The sequence below is a fragment of the Phocoena phocoena genome, chromosome 3, assembly GCF_963924675.1.
Source record: "Phocoena phocoena chromosome 3, mPhoPho1.1, whole genome shotgun sequence".
NCBI lineage: Eukaryota > Metazoa > Chordata > Mammalia > Artiodactyla > Phocoenidae > Phocoena > Phocoena phocoena.
The window spans coordinates 162,649,117-162,673,629 of NC_089221.1; the positions used below are offsets into that span (position 1 = coordinate 162,649,117).

At 49.1% G+C, this 24,513-nt stretch overlaps 1 protein-coding gene across 3 annotated transcripts in view; it reads left to right on the forward strand.

Annotated features, from left to right (window-relative positions):
* GATAD2A (GATA zinc finger domain containing 2A) overlaps nt 1-24,513 on the forward strand; it is a 98,077-nt gene that overhangs the window by 42,606 nt on the left and 30,958 nt on the right. For 2 of the 3 annotated variants that reach the window (XM_065874345.1, XM_065874346.1), the window contains exon 1: nt 18,014-18,276. In XM_065874345.1, the coding sequence (XP_065730417.1) occupies nt 18,014-18,276 (263 nt within the window). Of the gene's footprint in view, nt 1-18,007; nt 18,277-24,513 lie in introns of those variants that run through there. The other variant, XM_065874344.1, reaches the window with a different exon arrangement.

A 24,513-nucleotide genomic window follows, 5' to 3' on the forward strand; every position in this document is an offset into this window, starting at 1 on the left:
TTGCAATTTTCCGTAATGAAAAGTTTGGAAGATGGTGTTTGACCCAGGCATTCCCTCAGGGAGCTTTATGATTCATGTCACCCAGGGCAGGGGAAACACTCGTTTACAAAAGTGAGGATGGTGGCCGCTTGTGGTTAAAATTCAAGCAGAAAACCTTCAGCAGAGATTCTGGAATTGCTGTGAGGGGCTGTGGCCAGTAGCCTGTCAAGTGGGACAACCTCTTGTTAACAGCATTCTCATTTTCTGTAATAACAACCCTTTACAGTACCTTCATGGAGCCCTTGAAGAACCTTAGTGATAAAGTGGGCGCTGTTCTCGTTTCACAGGTGAGGAAGCTGAGGTGTGCAGAGATGAACCAGGCATTCTGGTTTTGACCTAATGTAGTGTGATGCTGATGGCACCTTCTGTTCTGGGAGCACTCCGCCCACCTCCCCCAGTACCCAGAGTGCATTTTATCACCACAGTGCATCAACACCCTGATGCTGTAATGTCCCATATGTTGTTTTCTGACATAAATTAATATATTATTCATTAGAAATCAATCTCACCTCTCTATTGGTGTGGTCTGTACATAGCAGCCATAGCCAATTAAGACTGGATAAAGTAGGTAGTTAGCTGGTCTTCAGTATGACTTTGTCTTATAAAAAGCACTGCTTTGCAGATTTGATCCTTATGTGTGATCTAGGGATTATTGCAACTCCCAGTGTGCGAGGGACCTCAGCCCCATGTCTCAGCCTGCTCTGTCCACTGCCTACCCCACACATCTGTGTGTGTCCCCCCAGTGGCCTACTGGGGCTATGCTGCTACGGGTGGGAGGCCTTTTGTTGAAACCCCAAGGGTGTCCCTGGGGCCCAGTTAGCTCCTGCTCCCTGGTAGAAACTAAGCAGGTGTTTGGGTGAATGTGTGAGTGAAATGTCTGCGAGACTGAGGCGTCTGGCACAATCCCAGTGTGAAGCCTGTGACGGACCTGACTTGAATCCAGATCTGCGGTGCTGGCCCGTGTGACCCCTGCCATCAGAGGTCTTGCCCTCTCTCCAAGTTGGCTCCCTGTTGGTAAATTGTCCCATTTGTGTCCCACGTGGTCACACTCCCATCTATACCGTGGGCTTGCTGTGGCCCCCTTGGTTGCTGTGAGAAGCTGACGGTTGTTGCTCGTGGAAGGACTGCATCCCAGTGGACAGTGGCTCTTCGATTGTTTGGGATCTTGTTACACAAAGGAGTCTTTCCTTGAGGACCCTATTCGGTGCTCTTGGGGGTCATAGTAAACCTGCTTTTGCATTTTAGTAGTTTAGCAGCCGTAGAGGGGTTGTGGCTCTTGAGGTTAAGATTATTTTGTTTTTTGTTTTCCTGCTTAAAAAATAATAAAGTAAAATTCACACATTTAAAGTGTACATTGGCATTTACTACGGTCACAACGTTGTGCAGCCATCACCTCTAGTTCTAGAACATTTTCATCATCCCAAAGTGAAATTTGTATGTATTAGCCTGTACTCCTGCATTCCCCTACCTCTGTGCCACCCAGTCCCTAGCAACCATTAATCTATCGATACTTTCTGTCTCTATAGATTCGCCTGGCTCTGGGCATCTCAGATAGATGGAATCATATACTGTATGGCCTTCTGTGTCTGGCCTGTCTCACTTAGCATGTTTTCATAGTTCATCTGCATTGTGACATGAATCAGAAATTTATTCCTTTTTAAAAATTTATTTATTTATTTATTTATTTTTGGCTGTGTTGGGTCTTCGTTGCTGCGCACGGGCTTTCTCTAGTTGCGGCGAGTGGGGGCTACTCTTCGTTGTGGTGCGTGGACTTCTCATTGCGGTGGCTTCTCTTGTTGCGGAGCACGGGCTCTAGGCTCATGGGCTTCAGTAGTTGTGTCATGCAGGCTCAGTAGTTGTGGCTCGCGGGCTGTAGAGCACAGGCTCAGTAGTTAACGGTGCACGGGCTTAGTTGCTCCGTGGCATGTGGGATCTTCCGGGACCAGGGCTCAAACCCGTGTCCCCTGTATTGGCAGGCAGATTCTTAACCATGGTGCCACCAGGGAAGCCCGATTCCTTTTTATGGCTGAAGAATATTTCATTGTATGGATATACGACATTTTGTTTATCCATTCACCCATTGATGAACATTTGGGTTGTTCTTACTTGTTGGCTGTTGTGAATAGTGCTGCTTTTTAACATTTATGTACAAGTTTTTGTTTGAATAAATGCACATCTCTTGGGTATATATCTAGAAGTAGAATTGTTGGGTCATATGGTAATTCTGTATTTAACTTTTTGAGGAACTGCCAGACTGTTTCTCACATTACTGCACCATTTTACCATTTTACATTCCCACCAGCAATATGTGGTGGTTCCAATGTCTCCACATCCTCAACAACGCTTATTTTCCTTTTTTTTAATAGTCATCCTGGTGGGTGAGAGGTAGTATCTCATTGTGGTTTTGATTTGCATTTCCCTAATGACTAATGATGCTGAACATCTTTTCATGTGCTTATTGGCCATTTGTCTGTCTTTGGAGAAATGTCTTTTCAAGTCTTTTGCCTGTTTTGTTGAATTGGGTTTGTTGCTAAGTTTTAAGAGTTCTTTATATATTCTGACACCAGACCCTTATTAGAGGTACGATTTCTAATGTTTTTCCCGCTCTGTTGATCTTTTCACTCTCTTTTGCACAAAAGAATTTAGTTTTGATGAAGTCTAATTTATCTTTTTTCTTTTGTTGATATTGAGCTTTTGGTGTCATATCTAAGAATCTCTTGCCAAATCGAAGGTCATGATTTACCCTTACATACTCTTCTTCTAAGAGTTTTGTAGGTTTAGCTTTTAGTATTTAGGTCTTTGACCCATTTTGAGTTGATTGTCATTATATGGTATGAAGTAAGGGTTTTGTTTGGTTTTGATCATTACGTTTTCTATTGACATGAAGACTTTTTGGCTTATGTAACAAGGAAGGGGAGTGTCATAGCTGGAAGTTCTGAAAGTACTTTTTCTCATCTGTTTAACAAATATGTATTGAACACCTGTTCTGTCCTGGGCCCTGGGATGGTAGCACTGAACAAAGAGATATATATTCTCTGTTCTTGTGGGGGATGGGGTGGGGGGGACAAACACGTAAACGGAGAGATGAGTAAATAGAATGTCAAGTGGTGATGAAGTGGTAAAGGGATAGAGACCCACCGAAGTGCATGGAGGGGAGATACATGTAACTTTGCTGTTTTGGCTGAAGAAGAGAGTGGTATACAGAGACTTGGGGGAGGACCTTCCAGGTAGGGGGAGCAGGAAGTACAAAAGCTCTGAGATGGGAGTAAACTTGGTTTTCAGAGGAGCAGCTGGGATGTCAGAGTGGCTGCAGCTGAGAGAATAGGGTCGAGGGGTAGCGGGGACGTGTGGGGGACAGCAGTAGACAGGTCAGAGAGGCCGGCAGGGCCTTGGCTGGGGTGAGGCCTTGCTTTTACCTTGAGTAGCATGTTTTACAAAATGACCACTAATGTGATATGCTCTAGGTCAGCTTGGCTATTTCCTGGAGGTTGTTGTAAGTGTCTATACCCAGAACAACCCCCTGCCCAAGGGGAAGATTTCCACTTACAGGGTGGAGGAGAAAAGTAGGATTTCTGTTCCAGCTCTCACAGCTGTGCAGGAAGTGCTGCAAGAACTGTGCATCAGTAGAAACTGTTTCTTAGGCCCATGGGCTTCTTTGAGACCAGAAACTTATTTAGTCCTAGACGTAGGTTTCCCTGCTGGCTCTGAGCCTTTTGGGGCGGCCTCTGGCCCTGCCTGCTGCAGGATGTGTGCAGGGAGGAGCTGACAAAGGAGCCCAGGCAGTGCTTCCAGGCAGTGGCGTCACCACATTGCTGGGTGTCCTGTTGAAAATGATGAAAGATGCACATTTGGTTCTCCCACTTTCCACTCACATTTCCTCCCAAGACTGGAGAAGGCTTTTCTGGCCCTTCCTGGAATTTTCTGTGTAAAACCTCCTGCCATTTCCAGCTCGATGAAGCTGATGGTCAGGGCTGCATTCTTGGCCAGGCCCTGAGGGAGTCAGCCCTGGAAGGGTTAAGGCCTCCCATTTTTGATGTGACGCCCGATTGGCACATTGCAGGTGGCATGGAAATGGCAGGCGTAACCCTTTGTGGGCCGAGGAGGCTCAGCCTAGGAGGCAGCTGGGAGGGACAGAGTCCTTTCCTGTGGGAGGGAAACTCAGCCAGACATCCCTCACAGTGACGTCCTACACCAGAGGACTCCTGGTCACCATTTCCCTGTGGACATTTCATATTTTTCAGATTCCCCTCACAGGTGGCACCTTTATTTCTGTGTCACGTTCTCTGGCACCATTTGTTTCTCTCTCTCCGGGGCTGCAGGGGTTGGGCTTCAGGCACAGGCCCCCGCTGTCAGAGGCTCAGACACCCATGTGGGGTCACTTCCAGGTGGACAGTGTTGGGTGCTTACTGAGCACTTCTGAGAGTGTAAACACAAAATCCAAGTCCTCACGTGGGGGTGAGCCTGGGGGTGCTATCAACAGTTTTAAAAACACTCGCTACCCATCTCTCTCCTCCCCTCTTAAAACGTGATCAGTTTAGGTGTACTTTGTCCTACTGTGTGCTTTGACTAGGAGGTGTAGACAGGCTTTCATCTCATGTCGCTGGGAAGGGGCACTCAGAGGCCAAGGCATGAGGCTGAGGGATAGACAGAGCTCAGTGGAATCTGCGTGGCCTGTCTGGTTAGTGGTGTTCCCTGTTTTCAGAAGTTTTTAGGAGATTGTCTATGTCTGGGGGAAGATTAAAACATACTCCCTACTTACACCATCTTCCCCAACAGGATCTGTGCTTTCTTTAGCCGCCCCTCCCTGATGACTCCAGGAAGGGAGGATGGTTGTTGAGGTCAGGGGACTTGGCTGTTCCAGGCCAGGCCCTGCATGTCCCCAGGTGAGTTTGAGTGGCCGGGCATGCTACCAGAGGGCTGGCTGTTACTGTGGCATGAGCCTCATTGAAGGCAGTGACCACTGATTTTTCTGGAGATGACTTGTCCCAAAACCTGCTCTGTTCCCACAAGTGGTACTGGGGTGAGGTGCTTCCAAGCGCCTTTCTCCACAGTGCACGTCTACATGGGATTTTCCTTTAGGAATCTGAAGACCATTCAGGCTTTATTTTTTAAATGTTGGGTGGTTACTACTTGAGTACATTAAAGTTTCTGCTTTCTAGGTTAATTTTATTAAATATATCCCAAAAAAGCATTATTTCAGAGGCTGTATTTACATGTCCTCCACCTTAAAAAAAAATCAGATTGTAAATGTGTGTTTATTTGTAAATGTAAAAGCCTGAGGTTCTGTGTGTGTGGTTTTTTTATTTTATTTTTTTTACTCTTTTCAGTCTTAACAATCTATATACCTACATATCTGGGTGGTTCTTGAACCAAGGACTGAGGTGACTTTCATAGGATGGCTGATTTGGTCTGACTTTATCTTGCATGACTCCTCTGGGTGGTGATGGCCTTTTAGATGGGTCATTAGCATTTCAGATGGAGTGTGATGTTTGGGCACACCGGGCATGATAGAAGTGCCCTGTTAGGAGGAGGTCGAGATGCTCCTGAACTTAACCTTCCCCTTTGACTTCTGTGTCTGAGCTGAGCGCTGCGTTTGCAAATGGTGTCTCTTCCCTGAAGGGTTAGGTAGGTAGAGCGCACCTCCGGGGGCTGAGGGCAGAGAGCTCCCTGCGGAGAGCGCCAGTGCTCAGATTGATTTGTTTGATGGAGTGACTGGAAGCACTTCATTTAAGTTGTGTGCGTGCATGTGTCTTTTTGCAGCATACTCTGTGCCATTTCATAGGTCTCAGCACTCCCCTCCTCTGTCCTTCAGGACCTAATTAAAGGTTCCAGCTCTCCTCACTCTCACAGGCTGAAGGCGGGCTGGTCAGGGCCCCTACCCCACCCCCAGTCCCTACACTCCTGCAGGGCGCCCTGAGTCAGAGAAGTCTCTGGGAGGCCCGATCATCACTGTTTAGCCTCTTAAACTGAATATAAGTGGCCTCACTGTAATGGGGGAATGTTTTTTCCTTTTTTTTTTTTTTTTTTTTTTTCTGCAGTACGCGGGCCTCTCACTGTTGTTGTGGCCTCTCCCGTTGCAGAGCATAGGCTCCGGACGCGCAGGCTCAGCGGCCACGGCTCACGGGCCCAGCCGCTCCGCGGCATGTGGGATCTTCCCGGACCGGGGCACGAACCCGTGTCCCCTGCATCAGCAGGCGGACTCTCAACCACTGCGCCACCAGGGAAGCCCTGTTTTTTCCTTTTAAGCAACCTCATTCCATTTAAAAAAGTGGTTAAAAGTTTTGATCTCCTTTTATTTGGTTTCATCTACTTACTTTGGAGATGGGTTTTCATGCGCCTGTGTATTTCTGCCACTTCACCGTTTGTGCTACCATTTCTTTCTCCCTCTTCCATCTCTATCTACAACTCCAGATTCTACTCTTGGGGCCTAGCTCAAATGAAGCTAGATCCTTAGCCTCCTCCTCTGGTCGGGCAGGGTGGATTTCTTTTCCAGTGTTGATTTGTAACAAAATGGTGATTGACACACATATCTCATAGCCCTTACTGGGTCTTTGCTCCCATGAAGGCGGGGATCCGCCCAAGCTGCTCTTCCTGCCCTCCACAAAGGTGGTACCTGCAGGTCACTGGCCCCTTGGAGGTCACTGTCTGGTACAGAATCAGTATTTGGAGTCTGTCGGCGTCCACGTCCTGGGCCAGATGGGCTGTGAACTAGGAGAAGGGTGTCCCTGGTCGTTAGTAACCGACCAGGCTCCTCCGTGCTGCAGAAGTTCCCTTCTGGGTTCAGGCATCACTCAGATAAACAACAGTAGACAAAAGTCAGTTCTTCGCCTTCTCTGGAAACTTAAATTACTGTGTACACAAAGTAGTAGAAATGAGCATGGTTGCAGTGCTAGTGATTTTAAAATGATCAGCTGTTCCACCCAGGTGCGAAATTATTTGTCTTAGAGGAATTGTGGGTTGATGTGGCGGAGGTGTGCACAAGGCCCTGCAGGTCTCTCTGCAAGGCCCTCTGGGCTCCTTCACTTGCTTTAGAAGTTGGTGATCCTGGACCCTGTGTCTAATCTTATTTCCATACTTAATAGTTTTGCTTCTTCTTGAGATGGTTGGACACTAATCACCCATAAGAACTGCTGTTCTTTTGCTCATAAATGAATAGAGAAGACCCTTTGTAAGGTAATTGAGAAGGTTTGGAGGTGGGAGGAGGGGATGAAAACTGTGCACACGTATGTGTGTGGTGTTCATGTGTACGTGGGCGCATGTGTTTGTGTTTGCACGAGTGTGGGTACACACACACGTGTGTATTTGTGTTTGTGGCGCAAGGTTGCTTGGTGTTCAACTAGCCTGGTGTGCTGCATTTTGGGGAGCAGGGAGGTGTCTGCCGATACCCTGGTTTCCTGCGTCTGTCCTCTGCCAGTAGGGTGTCCATCAAGTGGGGTCAGATGCTCCCAAGTCTGGAGCACCCTGTGTTCCCCGTCCCTTTTACTCCCTTCTCATTGCCTCAGCCTACCCAGAGCCTAGGCACCACTGGCCACCTTTGGAGACTAGCAGTGAGAGTGCCCACCTTATGAGAAGCCTTTGAAAGAGCAAGTGAGCCCCTTCAGCAGGACAGAAGAATTTGTTGGTCAAGTCTTTTTGTTACGTGGCTGTTTATCTGGCGAGCCAGCGTCGGCTTCTCTTAACGCTAGGAAGAAGGCTCAGAAAACTTGCAACAAGTCCCCAGGTCCAGGGAGCTCCTGTGTGGGATGGACACGACGCCACAAGGCTGGGGGTGAGGTGATGTGCCTACCAGTCAGGCCTAGCGTTCACATAAAGGTCAGGAGAATTGAAGGACCAAGGTGCTGACCAGGTGGAGGCTGAGCCTAACTGCTGTTCCCGAGGCTATCCTGGTGTCCCCAGGCTGGGGCTGAGCTGTGGAGCTACAGTTGCAGGCAGAATGCACTGAGGTTCATTAAGGATGCAAGGTACATGGCTGTGATGGCACTGGAGTGGGACAGTTGGGTGCAGTATGGTGTGAACCTGTGTCCTCCCAGATCCCAACCCCTCCAACCAGGTAGAGTGCGCTTCTTAGGGTTTCTCTAGCACAGATGACCCCTCTGTCCCCAGCCCTCAAGGGCAAAGGTGATTTCTGGTTACCTGGAGAAGCCTGGCCCTATGGCTCTTCCCAGGACCCCCCTGTCTCCAGCGACTCAGCCCTAGTGTGCTTGATTCACACTTTCCTTCCTGGCTTATTCCCTGCGCCCCCCCCCCCCCCTCACCCACCCACCCAATCAGGTCGTTCTCAGTTCCTGTGCTTTTCCTTAGAGCTTTGGTCTGATGCTCAGGCACGTGTGCTTAGGAACTGCTTGTTTCTGTAACTGGGTTAAAGTTTCATCCACTGCAGCAATTGAGTTTATAGCATGTAATTTCCCTCTACGAGGGACCTATTTATCTTGAGAGTGTGTAGGGCTTTTAGGATGGTATAAAATAGACCCACGTAGTGGGGCAGACTGACCCTGAAGTAAGCAGTCTGCATTTGACACTTTTTGAAACTAAATTACTTCTCACTTGTCAAAAGGGTTAACCTTGAGTTCTGGGCTTGGATTGAATTTACACATTCAGGTACTTGTTTTGAAATCGATTTTTCTCTGTTGTCAGTTCTGCTGTGAGGCTTGTTTGGAAAAGCGGGTTTGTTCCAACACTATTAATATATTGGGCACACCGTTTGGTTATGTGCGATTTTGTCCAGGAGAAATGCTAGGTCTAGGGGTTGGGAAGCTATGGCCCACAGGCTGCTGGCCTGTTTGGGTAAATAATGTTTGATTGGGACACAGCCGTGCCCCTTCGAGAACGAACTGTCACAGTTGCAGAGCTTGAGTAATCAGGACAGAGACTGAATGACCTGCAGAGCTGAAAATATTTACTGTGTCCCTTTAAGAAAAAGTTTGCAGACTCCTGTACTATAGGAATCCGGAAAACTGCTCCTAGATAAAAGAGCGCCTGCTGGTACCCTAAAGGAAAATGCACACGCCTCACATGCACATCTTGCCCCCTCTGGGCCACACACATCCCCTTCTGGGGTCAGACAACCTCCTTCCAGCATGTCACAGTAACTCAGAAACTGCATCTCACCCACTGTCACAGCAAACACCAGATCTTCCCTCAGGTGAGGCATAAGGCTTCAGGCCGCATTTGTGTATTTCTTAGCTGTTTAACGTGCTGCCATTTAAAAATCAGGTGCCTGTCTTTTTTTTATGGTGCTAATGAAATTTTAGGGTATTGTGCCCTAACCCCATTGTTCCTACAAGCCCTGTGTTTTTTGTTTGTTTGTTTGTTTAATTAATTTATTTTTGGCTGCATTGGGTCTTCGCTGCACAGGGGCTTTCTTCAGTTGCCGCGAGCGGGGGCTACTCTTCATTTCGGTGCACAGGCTTCTCATTGTGGTGGCTTCTCTTGTTGCGGAGCATGGGCTCTAGGTGCGCGGGCTTCAGTAGTTGTGACACGCAGGCTCAGTAGCTGTGGCTCGCGGGTTCTAGAGCGCAGGCTCAGTAGTTGTGGCGTACGGGCTTAGTTGCTCCGCCGCATGTGGGATCTTCCCGGACCAGGGCTCGAGCCTGTGTCCCCTCCGTTGACAGGTGGATTCTTAACCACTGCATCACCAGGGAAGTCCAGCCCTGTGTTTTTATTGCATGATTTTGCACCATGTGGCAAGTTTTGGGAATGCATATGTTGAGCTCCAGCAGAACTTACTGTACTCTGAAAGCAAACAGCAAAAGGTGTGGTCTCACTCATAACACTCAATAAAATTGTAGACATTTAATATCTCGTCTGGACCCCATTGGGCCAGAGCAAAACTTCCTGCTTGTGAGGAGCTCCCTGTGTCCTTTGGAAACCACGCCTGACTCTAGGTGGTTGACGGGGGTGTTTCAGTGGGCACTGTCTGGAGGAGCATGGGCTTCAGTTCCCAGCACTGTCCCACCCACTTGCTGTGTGACCTTCACCTGCCTCAGTTTCCCTACCTGTAAAACAGAGGCTGATGATAGCACTCACCTTGCATCTGAGATGATCCATGTGGGGTAAATAGTCAGTGTAAGGTGTTCTGTCTGTAAAGGAAGACCCCACATTTCTGTTAACAACAGAGGAGCATTAAACTTGGGTTGAGATCCGAGAATCCCAGTGGTGAAAGGGAGCCCGTGCTCACCAACCCCTCACCCCACCCCCCAGTCCCTGAGCTCCTCTCTGTAAAACCTACATTTGTTCATTCGTTAAATGTTTGAAGTGCACCTACTATGTGGCTGGCACTCTTCTGGAGCTGGGGATACACCAGGAACATTGATGACAGGAGGCTTGTACCTTTTGGTTGCAGGGGTCTTCCCTGCCCAGGCCTTCCCATGAGTGCTTCCGCAGCCCCTGGCAGGGCAAGTCTTAATTTTCTGAGGTGAGGCTGCCATGGAGGCACCTGAGGACAGCTGTTCTGTCCTGCTCCTCACTGGCAAGCGTCATTTAAGCCCTACCATGTGCTTGTCTCTCCAGGTGAAAACAAACAATTTAAACATGATTAACAAAAGGGCTTTAGAGTGTATAGTGGAACGTTCCACAGTGGGCAGCTTGTAGGAATGCCAGGTAGAAAGAAGAGTGTTGGACCTGGGTTCCAGACCCACTAGACTTGGATTTCTCCACCTTGTGGGATGACAGGCTGGTCTTCTACCCCCAGAGGCTCTGGGTATATGGCACCTGTCCCCCTGCCGCCACATGTATGGGTGTGGCCTGTCCCCACCTGGATCACAGGACTGCTGCAGGGAGAGTCTGTCCTCCTCATCTTCTCAGTTCGGGCCTTTGAAGGCCCAAGGAGCTCCTAGCTGGGCCAGGGGCCCTTCCGATGATGTACAAGAGAGAAAACACCTGTATTCTGGAGTGTCTTAAGTTTTCAGACAACTAAGGGTTCAGAACCCAGCTTCAATCAATGAGGAAGACTTAGTTCTCTTTTTCAGGAAACCTTTAGCACAGGACTCAACTGTGGCCTCCCTTCCTTTGCCTGAGACTCACAGCTCAGTGGCTTGGCCCATGCTGTTCCTCTGCCTGGACCATCTCCCTGGATTCCTGTTCCCGCCTTGGCCTCAACCTGTGAGGCTCCATCTCAGTACACTCGCCTCCCAGAAAGTCAGAATGCAGGGGTTTTTTTGCTTTTGGCTGCATTGGGTCTTCGTTGCTGTGGGTGGGCTTTCTCTAGTTGCAGTGAGTGGGGGATACGCTTTGTCGTGGTGTGTGGGCTTCTCATTGCGGTGGCTTCTTGTTGCAGAGCACGGGCTCTAGGCTCACGGGCTTCTGTAGCTGTGGTGCGCAGGCTTCAGTAGTTGTGGTGCACGGGCTTAGTTGCTCCACGGCATGTGGGATCTTCCCAGATCAGGGCTCGAACCTGTGTCCCCTGCATTGGCAGGCGGGTTCTAAACCACTGCGCCACCAGGGAAATCCCAGGACTTTTTAATGAAAGCACTTGACTTGCTTGCTACATTTTGCCTTGTAGGGCAACCCCAGGAATCATACACTTTGTGAGGCTAATTTACAGAAATGTAGGTTTAACTCAGTAGCACATTCTGAACCCATACTGTTTGCTCCACACCGAAAATGGAGATGAATGGGAAAAATCTTCTGCCGTGGAAGAGTTTAACGTTGAGATGAAGCCGTCAAGCTGTATGGGCGTTGTTGCTGTGGGCAGCCCTAGTGAGGAACAGTGTGGGCCGTGGGCCCTCTCAGAATGAGCCCACACTGATGCTGTGGCCTGATGTCCACTTGGGACAGCTATTGGCCCAGGTAGAAGAAGATGGGCTGTGGGGATGAGCTAAGGGGTTTGGGTTTACTGCTTAGAGCCCAGGAGTCACTGTAGCAAGTGATATAAAGGTGGACTGTTAAGCTGCCAACAACAAATGGGAAAGTGGCAGTGGCATCCCCTTTCAGTCCACTGAAGGTCACGGTTCATCTTGGGTTCTTTGTTCTGCCTGTTGAAGGAGCTGGCTGGGGGGTCCTCCCTCCAGTGCAGGGCCTTCTTCCTTCACCCCCACCCAATACCACTTGTTCTTTCAATTCTCAGCCTTTGTAGGTCGGAGTGTTATTTTATCTAACTCTCCTTTTTATCTTTGTTTTCTTTGAATACAAAGAAACTGATAAATAGTCCCTGTTAAGAGAAATAATTTAATCCAGAAATGCTTAATACAGACAGTGAAAGTTTCTGAGATGAGTGTTGTGGATTTTAGTCCAATTTCTTTCAGTTTCAATTTTAGTGAACTTTCTTTCACTATTTTTTTCTGCAGGTTGTAAGCATTTTAAAACTGTGAATGGTATCATATCATTCTGCAACTTGATTTTCTCATTCAAGTTTTTACTAATGTCACTCTGTGCCTCTTCACATAGCGCATCTATGAGGTATGGATGGGGAAGCTGAGGCTCAGAGAGTGACAAGCTCCCCCGGCTAGTTGCTCCCTGAGGTCCATCCTCTGTTCTCTGCAGTGTCTAGTGGTGGGGGCTGGCTGTTGGGATCAACTTTCTGTTTCCCAAGTTAAATTTCATCTGTTCTACTTGGCCTTAACGAGGTTTGACATTATTTAAAACTCGAGAGCTGGTGTTTTGGGTGTGATTTTCTTCCAGAACACAGCTGCTCTATCCCTGCCACTGTCACTCAAAGATATGTATCAGGAAGTAGCTCAGGCAGAGAGCAGAGTGAGGTCTCTGGTCTGGAAGGGAAGACTTATGCCTGTCAGCCAGGGGCTGTGGAGAGTGTGGAGCTTGGCCAGTGGCTAGTGAGGCTGGCATTTGGAACCTGTCATTACTCAACTGCATCGGTTGCTGCATAGGCCCAGGCCCTTGTTTCCACACCGCCCTGAGGACAGTGGCTATCTCGAGTGCAGGCCTCCGCCTGTCAGCAGACACTCCTCAGCCTCTCTGCATGCCAAACAATCCCACTCGCAACATTCTTCCCCCAGATCTGCTCCTTCCCCATATCAGAAAATCAAATCCATCTTTTTCCGGTTGCTCAGGCAAACAAACAAACAAAAAAAACCAAAGCAACCCTCTCTCGCCTAGCGTCCAACTGTTGGTATGTTGTGTTGTCTAAATCCTCTAAAGTACGCCCAGCATTGGTCATGTCTCCCTGCTGCTCTATCCCCTTTCCATCCTGAACCACGAGATACAGAACCCCCCTGACTGTTCCCCCTGCCACCTCCCTGCCTCAGTCTGTCCCCAAATCCTTTAGAATAAATTGGATCCCACTCCCCATCCCCCTCCATCCAACACACCCGCTGCCCTCTGTGCTCCACCTGAGGTCAGTCTAGACTCAGCACCCTCCTTTTGACACCTCATCGAGCTCACTCCCTTCTTTGGGCTCTGGAAAAAGCACCCCACATCATCTCCTTTTCAGAGCATCAGCTCTGTCACTTCTCCCAAACACATGTTCTTAAGCCTCATTTTCCTCACGCCTGAAACTTACTAGTAGTGTTCCTGCTGTTATTTTGTAGCAGTGTGGTATAAATAACATTTCCTAGTACAAAGTATTAATGATAACCTCAGGATTATGGCTGTATGACTTATGCCTATCTAATCCCCCCTCTCAACCAAACCCCCCCCCGCCCCACCCCCTGTGCAGAGTCAGTGTTAGTCTTCTGAGTCCTGTTTAAAAATATTGGTTCCTGGGATTTCCCAGGTGAAGTAGTTAAGAATCCGCCTGCCAATGCAGGGATCACGGCTTCGATCCCTGATCTGGGAAGATCCCACATGCTGTGGATCATCTAAGCCCATGCGCCACAACTACTGAAGCCCACATTCCTTACAGCCTGTGCGCCACGACTACTGAGCCCACACGCTGCAACTACTGAAACCCGTGCACTCTACGGCCCATGTGCCGCAACTACTGAGCCCACATGCTGCAACTACTGAAGCCTGCACTCCTAGAGCCCGTGCTCTGCAACAAGAGAAGCCACTACAATAAGAATCCCGCGTACCACAACGAAGAGTAGCCCCCGCTCGCTGCAACTAGAGAAAGCCCGTGTGCAGCCACGAAGACCCAAGCACAGCCAAAAAAAAAAAAAATACTGGTTCCTGCCACAGCACAATTCACCCTTTTGGAGTTGTCTTAGAACACATTTTCCACCTGAGGTCCTCAGACCAGTTGGAAGGTGACATTTTAATAAAAGAAAGCATCTTTTGGTAGAAGCAATTGAAATTCGCATCCAACCCAAAGCCATGTGTCAGCATTCCGCCTGGGACTTGGTAGCCCACTCATCCTGGGATTGGTCTGTGCTGTGTGCTTGTGAAGCCTCTAGTATGGCTGGAGCCTGCCCTTCTTTGGCCTGAGGAAGACTTGGGTTGCATCCTGCCTGTCCAGCCAGGTTATGTTTGGAGAGAGTGAGGAGGGGCTGAGGCCACCTGGGTTCCAGCCCTGCTCCGCATGTGCAGCCTGTGTCTCAGGCAGCCTTTGCAGCCCTGGTGGCCGCATCTTTACGGTGGGCTTGCTGCTGTTGGGATCTGTCCCTGCAGACAGCAGCCAGCACTGGATCCTGCCTTGATTAGAGGGGGCTGCTCTCTGTGGGCCAGCAGTTCTCCCCGGGCCTGTGGTGGAGCTTATGCTGTTGTAGCTGCTATCCCTCCCTCACTCGCCAGGAGTTTTGAAGCAGATCCTAATTTGTCAGTTGCAGTAATCCAACCTCTTCACCTGCTCTTTAGAAAGTATTCTAATGTACCTCCTCACTGCATTTTGTAGAAATTGTCGGTCATGCTTCATTCCTAGGTCACACTTCATTCCTCAAGGCTGGTTTCTTCCTGACAACTTTTTTTTTTGCTGTCCCTGCCTCTGTGCCTGCAGGGCGGTGGCTGCCAGCCCTGATTTGCTAGGTTGGGGCACTGGTCCTTCCTGCTGAGAGGAGGGAGAGGCCACTCCTTATTAACACCTGCCCTCCCCAGGAGCAATTGCCTGGTGGTGTCGGTGTCCAGGATTGGCCAGTGGCAGGCCCCATGTGGGCACTAAGGCAACCGCCTTCCCAGTGGAGGAGGCTCCACCCAAGGAGGGGGAGGTCCGAGCTTGAGGCTCCATCCCCCATGGCTGGCCCCACCCCCTCCAGCTGTGCTCACCCTTTATGTGGTGGGGGAGGGGGGCAAGGCTGCGGCACCCCTCCCCCACTCAGCAGCCTGCCAGAGGCACAGGGCGTGCCTGGGGTTGGCAGAGTTCCAGCCCCTCAGCTTCTGAGTGAGCTGCCCTGACACTGCACACAGAACACAAGCAGATGGTCTCCCAGGTCTTCTGCTGGGGACCCCGACCAGAACTGTGGCCTAACATGGTCTCGGGGGCTGGTGGGAGCAGCCCCATGGGTGTGAGGCTCTACTCTGGCCCCTTGTGACCGCTTGTCCTTCACCAGTGACAATGAAGTGAGGTCACTGGGGCACCACCTTGCTGGTCTGGTGACCTGATGCACAGCGACCTCCTCGTGAGCCTCTCCTCCCACCCCAGTCCATGTGGGCAGTTGGGAGGAAGGAGGGACTTCATGCAGGGTCTGGGGTTCAGATGAGCTTCATGGATTGGAGCCTGGGGTTTACAAGGCCAGAGGCTGTGCTGGGGGTGGGGGCCCTGCAGGCTGGGCTGGAGCAGAGGCGAAGTGGGGAAGTATTGGGGGCGGTTCTGAGTTCAGGATTGGGGGGTGCATTCTCCCTGTTCACTTCGGACCTCCCCTCCCCCAGTGGGCACCAGGCCAGCCTGGGAGCTTCTCCCTTAGGGACAGAATTTCCTTTGACTCCAGTGGGGGCCCTCCGTGCCTAAGGTCCTGGACTGCCTTCATCTTTTACCCCCGATAGGCTCCTCTCTGATCCTGGGAGCACAGGTACCCACTATCCAACGTGGCCGCTGAAATCATTCCTCTCATGCAATTCCCCATACATTCGAGCAGCTCCTGTTGTTTAGGCAGTGCCCCAAAGGAAAGTGACCCATCCCTCCCACAGTGGGGGAGAGGAGGGGAGTGACTGACATTCAATTCAGGGCAGTGACCTGTCTGCAGCTCATGGGGAGACAGGACAGACTCAGTGAGCAGGCTGACAGCATTTGTGGTGAAAGCATGTTGGAGAAGGACAGAAACTAGAACTTTAGGCTGAGAGGGACATGGGAGCATCCCTTGCTTCCCTCTGGGGTGGTGAGGAGATGACCTCTACAGGTGAAGGAGGGGATGGGGAGATCTGGGTGAGAGCAGAGGGACGGAGTGTGGCTGAGGGCTGAGATGGCACGGGGTGGGCAGCAGGTGCAGGCTGGGATGCCAGGAGGGGTTGGAGGCAGATGGAGGCCAAGTTGATAGGCTGTGCCCTTGAGCTTCAGACTTCTCAAGCCCTGCCTGGAATGGGGAGCACCCCAGGGGCGGGGGTGACATGGCCACGGGGAAACCTGCTTGATTCAACCCTTTTGGACTGCCTGTGGGAGCAGATGTCTGAGGGTCCAGGCCGGGGCACGCTGGCCTAACACGTGTCAGACGGACGCTCGGCCTCCTGTGCCAGGAGCACGAAGCAGCTGTCACTTTCCTTCCTTTCAGTTTGAGTCCAAGGCAGGGCCCTGCAGTGTTGCTCATTTGTGAAATCAGCTCCTTTAAGGAGCTTGCAAATGAGTCAGCTCAGGAGTGTGTCCCAAATACAGTGATGGGGCCCCTTCAATGCCCTGTGCTCTCCCCACCCCCACCAAGTCTCCAGAAGGTGGGCTGCTTTGGGACTGGTTCTGCTTGGCCATACCCAGGACAGGCCTCCCAGGGTGTTTGCTGGTGAGGACACTGAGGTGCTGGGTGTCCTGCCTGCTTGGACACAGACCCAGGAGGTCTTCATCGTAGGCGCACTGCAGGTGTGAATTGGGATTCTTTGAGGGGCTCATACAGTGTGCTCCTCCCCGGGCCCCCACGTTGGTAGATGTGGGCATTGACTGTCCTGTGGAGAACTGGTACTTCAGGAGCCTGGCAGCTAAATTCTTTTTTTGTCCTGTGATGAACTCTTGAATGGCTTTTTAGACCCTGACTGTTGAAGTCTGGTTTCCCATGTCCTGCCCTGCTGGGACATCAAGGCTGGGCTCTGAGCGGCCCCTTTAAGAGCGAGCACTCGTGTCCCAGACTCAGTTGTGGAATGCCAGCAGTCTCCCTGTAAACAGACATCACTGCCGTCTTCCCTCCTGTCTCTGTGAGGGTTAACAACACTTCAGCTTGTTGTCTGGAACCGGTTCAGACTGGTTTTCTGGAAAGTGCTTTGTCTCTCAGACTGAATCCTGGGAAGGGTCATGTGGAGCCCAGTGATGTCATGGGATCAAAAACTGACTCAGCTGTTTTTTGTCTTCTTTTCTTTCTTCTTTCAATCAAGATATGTGTATGCTGCAGGTACAGGGTGCCGGCATGGTGATGGGCCAGGCCTCACCCCACTCAAAGTTCGCCTCATCGGCAGTCAAAGGGTTAAATGTGACCCCCCCACTCCTCACCCCCCTGAGGTGAGCAGGGAGTGAGAAGGCTGCCCCTCACTGAAGCAGGAGTAGAAGGGTCAACCCTCATCAGTGCAGTGCAGGGCTGGAGTTGGGCTGTGACCCTGCTTCTGAGACAGCATGGTCCCTCCTTCTTGGATTCCAGATACCTCCAATCCCATGTAGGTGCTCAGGATCCCATAGGCAGGGAATTCAGATCTAGAACAGTTTCCTCTATTTGCTCTTGAGTCTGGAGTGCAGAGATTTCCCCCTTCTTTCTGATAAGCAGCTACCTTCCGTTGTTCCTGCCCAGGTCCCTGCAGGTTTCCGGCCCTGGATGGGGCGATGCATAGCTTGGCTTCCCAGATGCTCTCTGTTGCTCCTGGGCACGCTTTGTGGGCCCTTCATTTGTTGTACCTACTTCTGCCATTGTCACATGGTGAGGAAAGCACTCCATGCTGACATTGTGAAAAGTCTGAGAAGACAGCCACTTCGTTGTGCCAAGTTTAAATGTCATGTTTTCTCCATCCCCTAAAGTTCAGAATGACTGAAGAAGCATGCCGAACACGGAGTCAGAAACGAGCGCTTGACCGGGACCCCGCAGAGGACGATGTGGAGAGCAAGAAAATAAAAATGGAGAGAGGAGTGTTGGCGTCAGAGTTAAACGCTGACGGAGACATGAGAGTGACGCCTGAGCCGGGAGCAGGCCCAGCCCAAGGGTTGCTGAGAGGCGCAGAGGCGATGGCCATGGGCAGAGGCGAAGGGCAGGTGGGCGATGGGCCCGTGGACATGCGAACCACACACAGGTGAGCAGGAGGGTCCAAGAACCAGGGACAGGCCTGGGCGTGAGGAGGTCTGTGGGGGTGAAGCCGCCGTCAGGCCTACAGGAAGCAGCTTTCGGTGGCTTATCATGGAGATGGCTGTGGGCTCCAGCCCTGGCACCTCCTCCACCATCCTGGCCAAGGGACCTCCCTCTTGGGGCCCAGACATCTGTAGCATGGGGCGTGGGTCTCACAGGATGGGGGAATGGTAGCCTCTGTTGGCTCCCCTGCTTGACAGCAGGCCTTCACTAAACTTGTACCTGCTGTCTAGCTCTGTGCTTTGGTTTATAAGAAACCTTTTTCATTTGGTCCAGCTCCCCTGCTTTTCAGATCTGGGGCATGGGAGGCCAGGGATGATGCTACACCCTGCTTGGGTCACTTGGCCAGGGGCAGAGTCGGGAGCACAGCCCTCTCACGTGCGTCACCACTCCTCCTAGGCCGTGCATCAGGGAGGAGGGGCCCCTGTGTTCGGGACTCCTGTGATGTGCTCTTTCGGTTTCTCCTTCATCGATACTGATTGCTTCAAGAGTAACTTTCCCAATCCTCAGCTTTTAAGGAAAAAGCTTGAAAGAAATAAGACTCAGTGTGTACCACCCCATGTCTTCACTAAGAAACCCTCTTTTCTCCCTGTAAAGAGAATTGCAGGCCTAGCTCCAGCTCCTGCTTTACCCCTCCCTTCACACCTTGATGTCCCATGAGCCAGCAGCCGGTGGCCATGGCCTCCTGAGAAGCCCCGCGGCCCCTCTGTGTGTGGCCCCTCTGTGGTTCATCCCTTGTCTCCCTCAGTGCCTCCTCTGCAGACTCCCTTCCATGTCTGTTTGCCCAGGGTGGGGTGAGGGGCAGTAAGTGCAGATCTGGAGAACCTGGTGCTCTTTGCCTCCTTGTGTTGACTGACCCCGCAGAGGGACCCCAACCTGCAGTCTTTGCATTAAATTCATTTGGGCCCCACACTGTTGGCATCCTAAGGACTTCAGAGATTGTCTGACTCAGTATTTCTCAGCTTTAAAAATTCTTACCGCCTTGAGATAAATGGGAAAATCTAACCCATTCCTACTGGGGAAGCGTATTAGTCTGGGGTGGTGTGCGTTGTGTTCTTGCTACCCAGAAAGGCCTTTTTTATCTGGCTCTGCTTTCTGCAGTCCCTGTTCTAAAACCAGAGGCCTCTTTTAAAGTTCTAGAAATAAAATTTTAAGTTTGGGTCTGCTTTCCCTTCCCTTTCCTTTCAGAATGTCACAGGTGGGTGAAGAGAAGGAGGAGCCCACACTTGCAGAGATTTACTGGGTCCCTCTTGTGTTCCTGGGCTCCTGGTCTACATTTTTTCCTGTAATCACCTGTAGGGCAGGCCAGTGAATTGTGAGGGAGAGGTTAAGTGTTGAAGGAGCATAAAAGAATGTAAGAGAGCAAGAGACAGAGACTAACCCAGGCACACAGAGCAGGGGTCCTCCTGTGGGACTAGGGAGACCCCAGGGCATTCTTGAAGCAGTGTGAGATTGTGGAAGGAGCCCGGCTTTGGCAGAGTGGGGCTCAGATCACACTCTCTTACTGACCTTGGGCAGATGATACTGGCCCGTGCTTCTTCATTTGTGAAATGGATGATAATCTGTGCTCTGCATCTCTGGGTGACAGATGCGTGCCCAGAATTGACCCTGGTGCATGGCATGTGGTGAGGGAAATAAGTGCTGGTAACAACTACCCTTCAGTCTCCAAGCTTCACTTAAAATACGACGTCACATATAGAGCTAGTGTCTCCTTGAGTGCTCACATAGAGTGTTCTGTCTAGTTTGTTGAAGTATAGTTGTGAATTTTGACAGAATAATAGGGTCAAGTCCAGCCCAGAGCTGTTCTAAAACTGTAATCTTTTTTGGAGTGAGTGGCCATGGTTTCTGTGTTAGAAGCAGGCAGTCTCTGGATCCTCATTGAGAGTGTCTGGCTCATCCCTTGGGAACCTCCATATAGAGAATTTTATTTAATTGAGGTATAGCATACATAATGAAAAGTACACATGTGCCACTTGGTACATTTCACAAACTGAGCACATCCTTGTAGCTCAAATCAAGAAATAGAATGTTACCAGCGCCCTCATGCCCACTTGTCACTACCCTCCGAGTAACCACTTTTTGACTTCAAACAGCGCAGGTTAGTTTTTCCTGGTTTTGAACTTTAAGTAATTGGAATTATATAGTCTGTACCCTTTGCTTGCTTTCATTCAACGTAATGTTTGTGAAATTTACTTATGTTGTTGAATGTAGGAATAGTTACTCTTTTCATTGCTGTATAGTATTTTTCTAGAATTTGTTTGGCTCTTTTTAAAAACTGCTTCTTTCTTTCATGCTGTGCTATTCTTATGACCCAGTTTAGGCATATTGAAGGCTAGAGGGGGGTTTCTGGTGGCTTCTAGCAGAGAGGATTTCCTTTTTCTTTAAGGAAGTGCTGGTGAATTAAAATCGCCAAGATACAACTTTTTTTTTTTTTTTTTTAAATGACGTTGGGGAGATTGAGAGTATGTGGATATCGATAAAATGGTAGGATCAGTTCTCTCCTTCTCTGCAGTTCCCCTCTTCATCTCTCTTTGGCATTTTTTCTGACTTAGTCTCCCAATGTGTGTGTGTTTTATTTTCAAAATAAATCAGGGCTGGAGGGCAGCTTCCAGCAGTGATTGAATGAGGGGAAACTGTCAAATCCTTTCCCCAAAAAAACAACTATGAAGCAGCACAGAATTGACCCCCCAAAATCAGCCATTTCAACACTCTGGAAATTGACCAGAAGCACACAACAATCTGCGAAGTGTTTGTGCTTAAGAAACTGCTGAACTCTGGGTAAAAATGGTGAGAGTATGTGGCATTTGACCTGGGGCTCCTCTCATGCCCTCTCCCCAGCTCTCTTGGTAGGGAAGTTCTGCCTAGCCAGTGCAGGCTGTAAGGACCAACAGCTTCTCTGCAGGGGTGAGAAGGGGCTCACTCAATTTAGAGTGGTGGGCAGCAGCCCTGCCCGTGGCCTTGTTGGTTAAAGTGACAGTTTTGGAGATGGGTGAGTGGGGAGGGACAGTGGCTGTATTAGCCCAAGGTTGCAGACGTGTCTGGGGGCAAGACAGAAAAACAATTTGAAGAAACAATGGCCAAACATGTATTTGAGCAGAAGCTTATCCAAGAAGCTTAACAAACCTCAAGTAGCATAAATACAAAGAGATCTATACCTAGACACATCAGAGTCAAACTGTTACAAGCCAGAGAAAAAGGGAAAATCTTGAAAGTAGCAAGAGAAAAACAACTCATCACATACAGGGGAAGCATTAATATAATTAACAGCTGACTTCTCACCTGAGACATTCAAATGGAAACCAAAAGGGAACTGAATGGCATTCAAAGTACTCAAAGAAGAAAATTGTCAACCCAGAATTCTCAGTACATCAGAACTCTCCTTCAGAAACGAAAGCAAAAAGATTTTCAGATAAACAAAGACTGAGAGGATTTGTTGCTGGCAGACCTGCTGGTTCTTCAGGCTGAAAGGAAGTGACATGTTGGTAACGTACATTCACAGGAAGAAATAAAGAGCACTGGAAATGGTAAATATGTGGGCTAATAGAAAAGACATTTTTTTCTCATTTCTTCTTAGTTAAAAGACATAACATCATATGAAGCATTAACCATAACACTGGATAGAATTGACAAAAACAACCATAGCTCTTTGGTAGTTGACCAAAGGCATACAACAATCTGTTGTATTTATAACATATATAGACACGTGATATATGGGTCAACAACAGTACAAAACAGGAGGAATGAAATGGAGCTGTATTGGAGTAGAGTTTCTATATTTTACCGGGATCGGGTTAGTGTTAATCTGAAGCAGACTGTATTGTTAATAAAATGCTTATTGTAATCCCTAGAGCCACTATTAAGAAAATAACTTTAAAATATAGTTTAAAAAAATCAACAGAAGAATTGTGGTACATTAAATATTTAACACAAAAGAAAGCAGTCAATGAGGAACAGAAGAACAAAAAAGAAGGAAGACATGTAGAAAACAGCTAAATGATAAATGTAAATCCAACCAGATCAATAATTGCATCTAATGTGAGTAGTCTAAACGCCCCAATCAAAAGGCAGAGATTGTCAGAGCAGATAAAAAAGTCAAGATCCAGCCTAATTATATATATATATATATTTTTTTTTTTCCTTTTTTTTCTTTTTTGCGGTACGCAGGCCTCTCACCGTTGTGGTCTCTCCCGTTGCGGAGCACAGGCTCCGGACGCGCAGGCTCAGCAGCCATGGCTCACGGGCCCAGCCGCTCCGCGGCATGTGGGATCTTCCCGGACCAGGGCACGAACCCGTGTCCCCTGCATTGGCAGGTGGACTCTCAACCATTGTGCCACCAGGGAAGCCCCCCTAATTATATATTGTCTATAAGAGACAACCATTAGATCCTTAGGTAAAAGGATGAGGAAAGATATACCATAAGTAACCATAAGAAAACTAGAATGACTGTATTAATATCAGATAAAATTGACTTTAAGACAAAAAAATATTCCTAGAGCCAAAGAGGGACATTTTTTAACAGTACATGGGAAGATATACCAGTAACAAATGTATATGTACCTAACAACAGAATCCCAAAATATCTGAGGCATAAACTGATAGGATTGCTAAGAGAAGTAGACAGTTCATAAATTATAGTTAAGAGATTTCAGGGGCTTCCCTGGTGGCACAGTGGTTGAGAGTCCGCCTGCTGACGCAGGGGACACGGGTTTGTGCCCCGGTCCGGGAAGATCCCACATGCCGCGGAGCGGCTAGGCCTGTGAGCCATGGCCGCCGAGCCTGCACGTCCAGAGCCTGTGCTCCACAACAGTGAGAGGCCCGCGTACCGCAAAAAAAAAAAAAAAGAAAAAAGAGAGAGATTTCAGTACTCCTCTCTCAATAATTGGTAGAGCAACTAAACAGAAAATCGGCAAGATTCTAGAAGACTCGAAGAGCACTATTGATCTGTTTGGCTAAAGGGCATCTATAGAATACATCTCATGTGCACATGGAACGTTCTCCAGAGTGGACCATATGCTAGGCCGTAAAACAAGTCTCAGGAGTAGCTGTAATAAAAAAGACAGACAAAGGACTTCCCTGGTGGTCCGGTGGTTTAGACTCCATGCTTCCACTGCAGAGGGCATGGGTTTGATCCCTGGTCAGGGAACCAAGATCCCGCATGCCGTACAGCACGGCCAAATAAATAAATAAAAGCTCTTAAAAAAAAAAAGAAAGAAAGGACGATAACAAGTGTTGGCGAGGACGTGGAGAGACTGGAACCCTGATACATTGCTGGTGGGAATGTAAAATGGCATAAACGGTTTGTCAGTTTCTTAGAAAGTTAGACATGAACTTACCACCTGACCCAGCAGTCTGTCCAAGGAATGTACCTGAGAGAAATGAAAGTGTGTCCACACAAAGACAGGCACATGGGTGTCCATAGCAGCATGATTCACAATAGGCAGAAAGGTGGAAGCAATCCAGAAGGCCACGGATAAACAAAATGTGCTATATCCATGCAGTGGATTACTAATCAGCAGTTTTAAAGAAGCGAGTTACCGATTTGCGCTGCAACATGGATGAAGCTCAGACTCACCATGCCGAGGGGGAGACACCAGACCCAGAGACTATGTATTGTATAATTTCATCTACAGGGAGTGTCCAAAAAAGCAAACTTACAGAGACAGAGAGCATTCAGACGGTGGTCTGAGGCAGGGGTTGGGGGTGGGTGAGGGCAGTGATGAACTGTTCACAGGCACAAGAGAACGTTTTGGGGTGATGGAAGTGTTCTAAAATTGGATTGTAGGGATGGTTGCACAACTCTAAATTTACTAAAAAATCACTGAATTATACTCTTAAAATGGATGAATTTTGTGGTATGTAAATTATACCTCAAGATGGATGTTAAAAAATATAAATGAGGTTAAAATAGTTTGGTTTCCGTTCTGGCATCCGTCAGTGTGCTCATGGAAAAACAAAACCCCGCAGAGCTGGAGGTTGATCCTGTTGGTCTTGTGAGGCCAACCCAAAGCTCATGAGCATGTGCTGCCCTCCCTGTACCCCAAGTCTGGACTGCTGGATGAGGTCTGGAGCTGGGACAGGCAGAGGAAACTGTTTTGGGTTCTCTGTTTTGTTTCTGAGATAAATAGATTCCACTCCTGCACTTTCCTATAGAGGAGACTCTCTTTCTGTCACAAATTGTTGATCT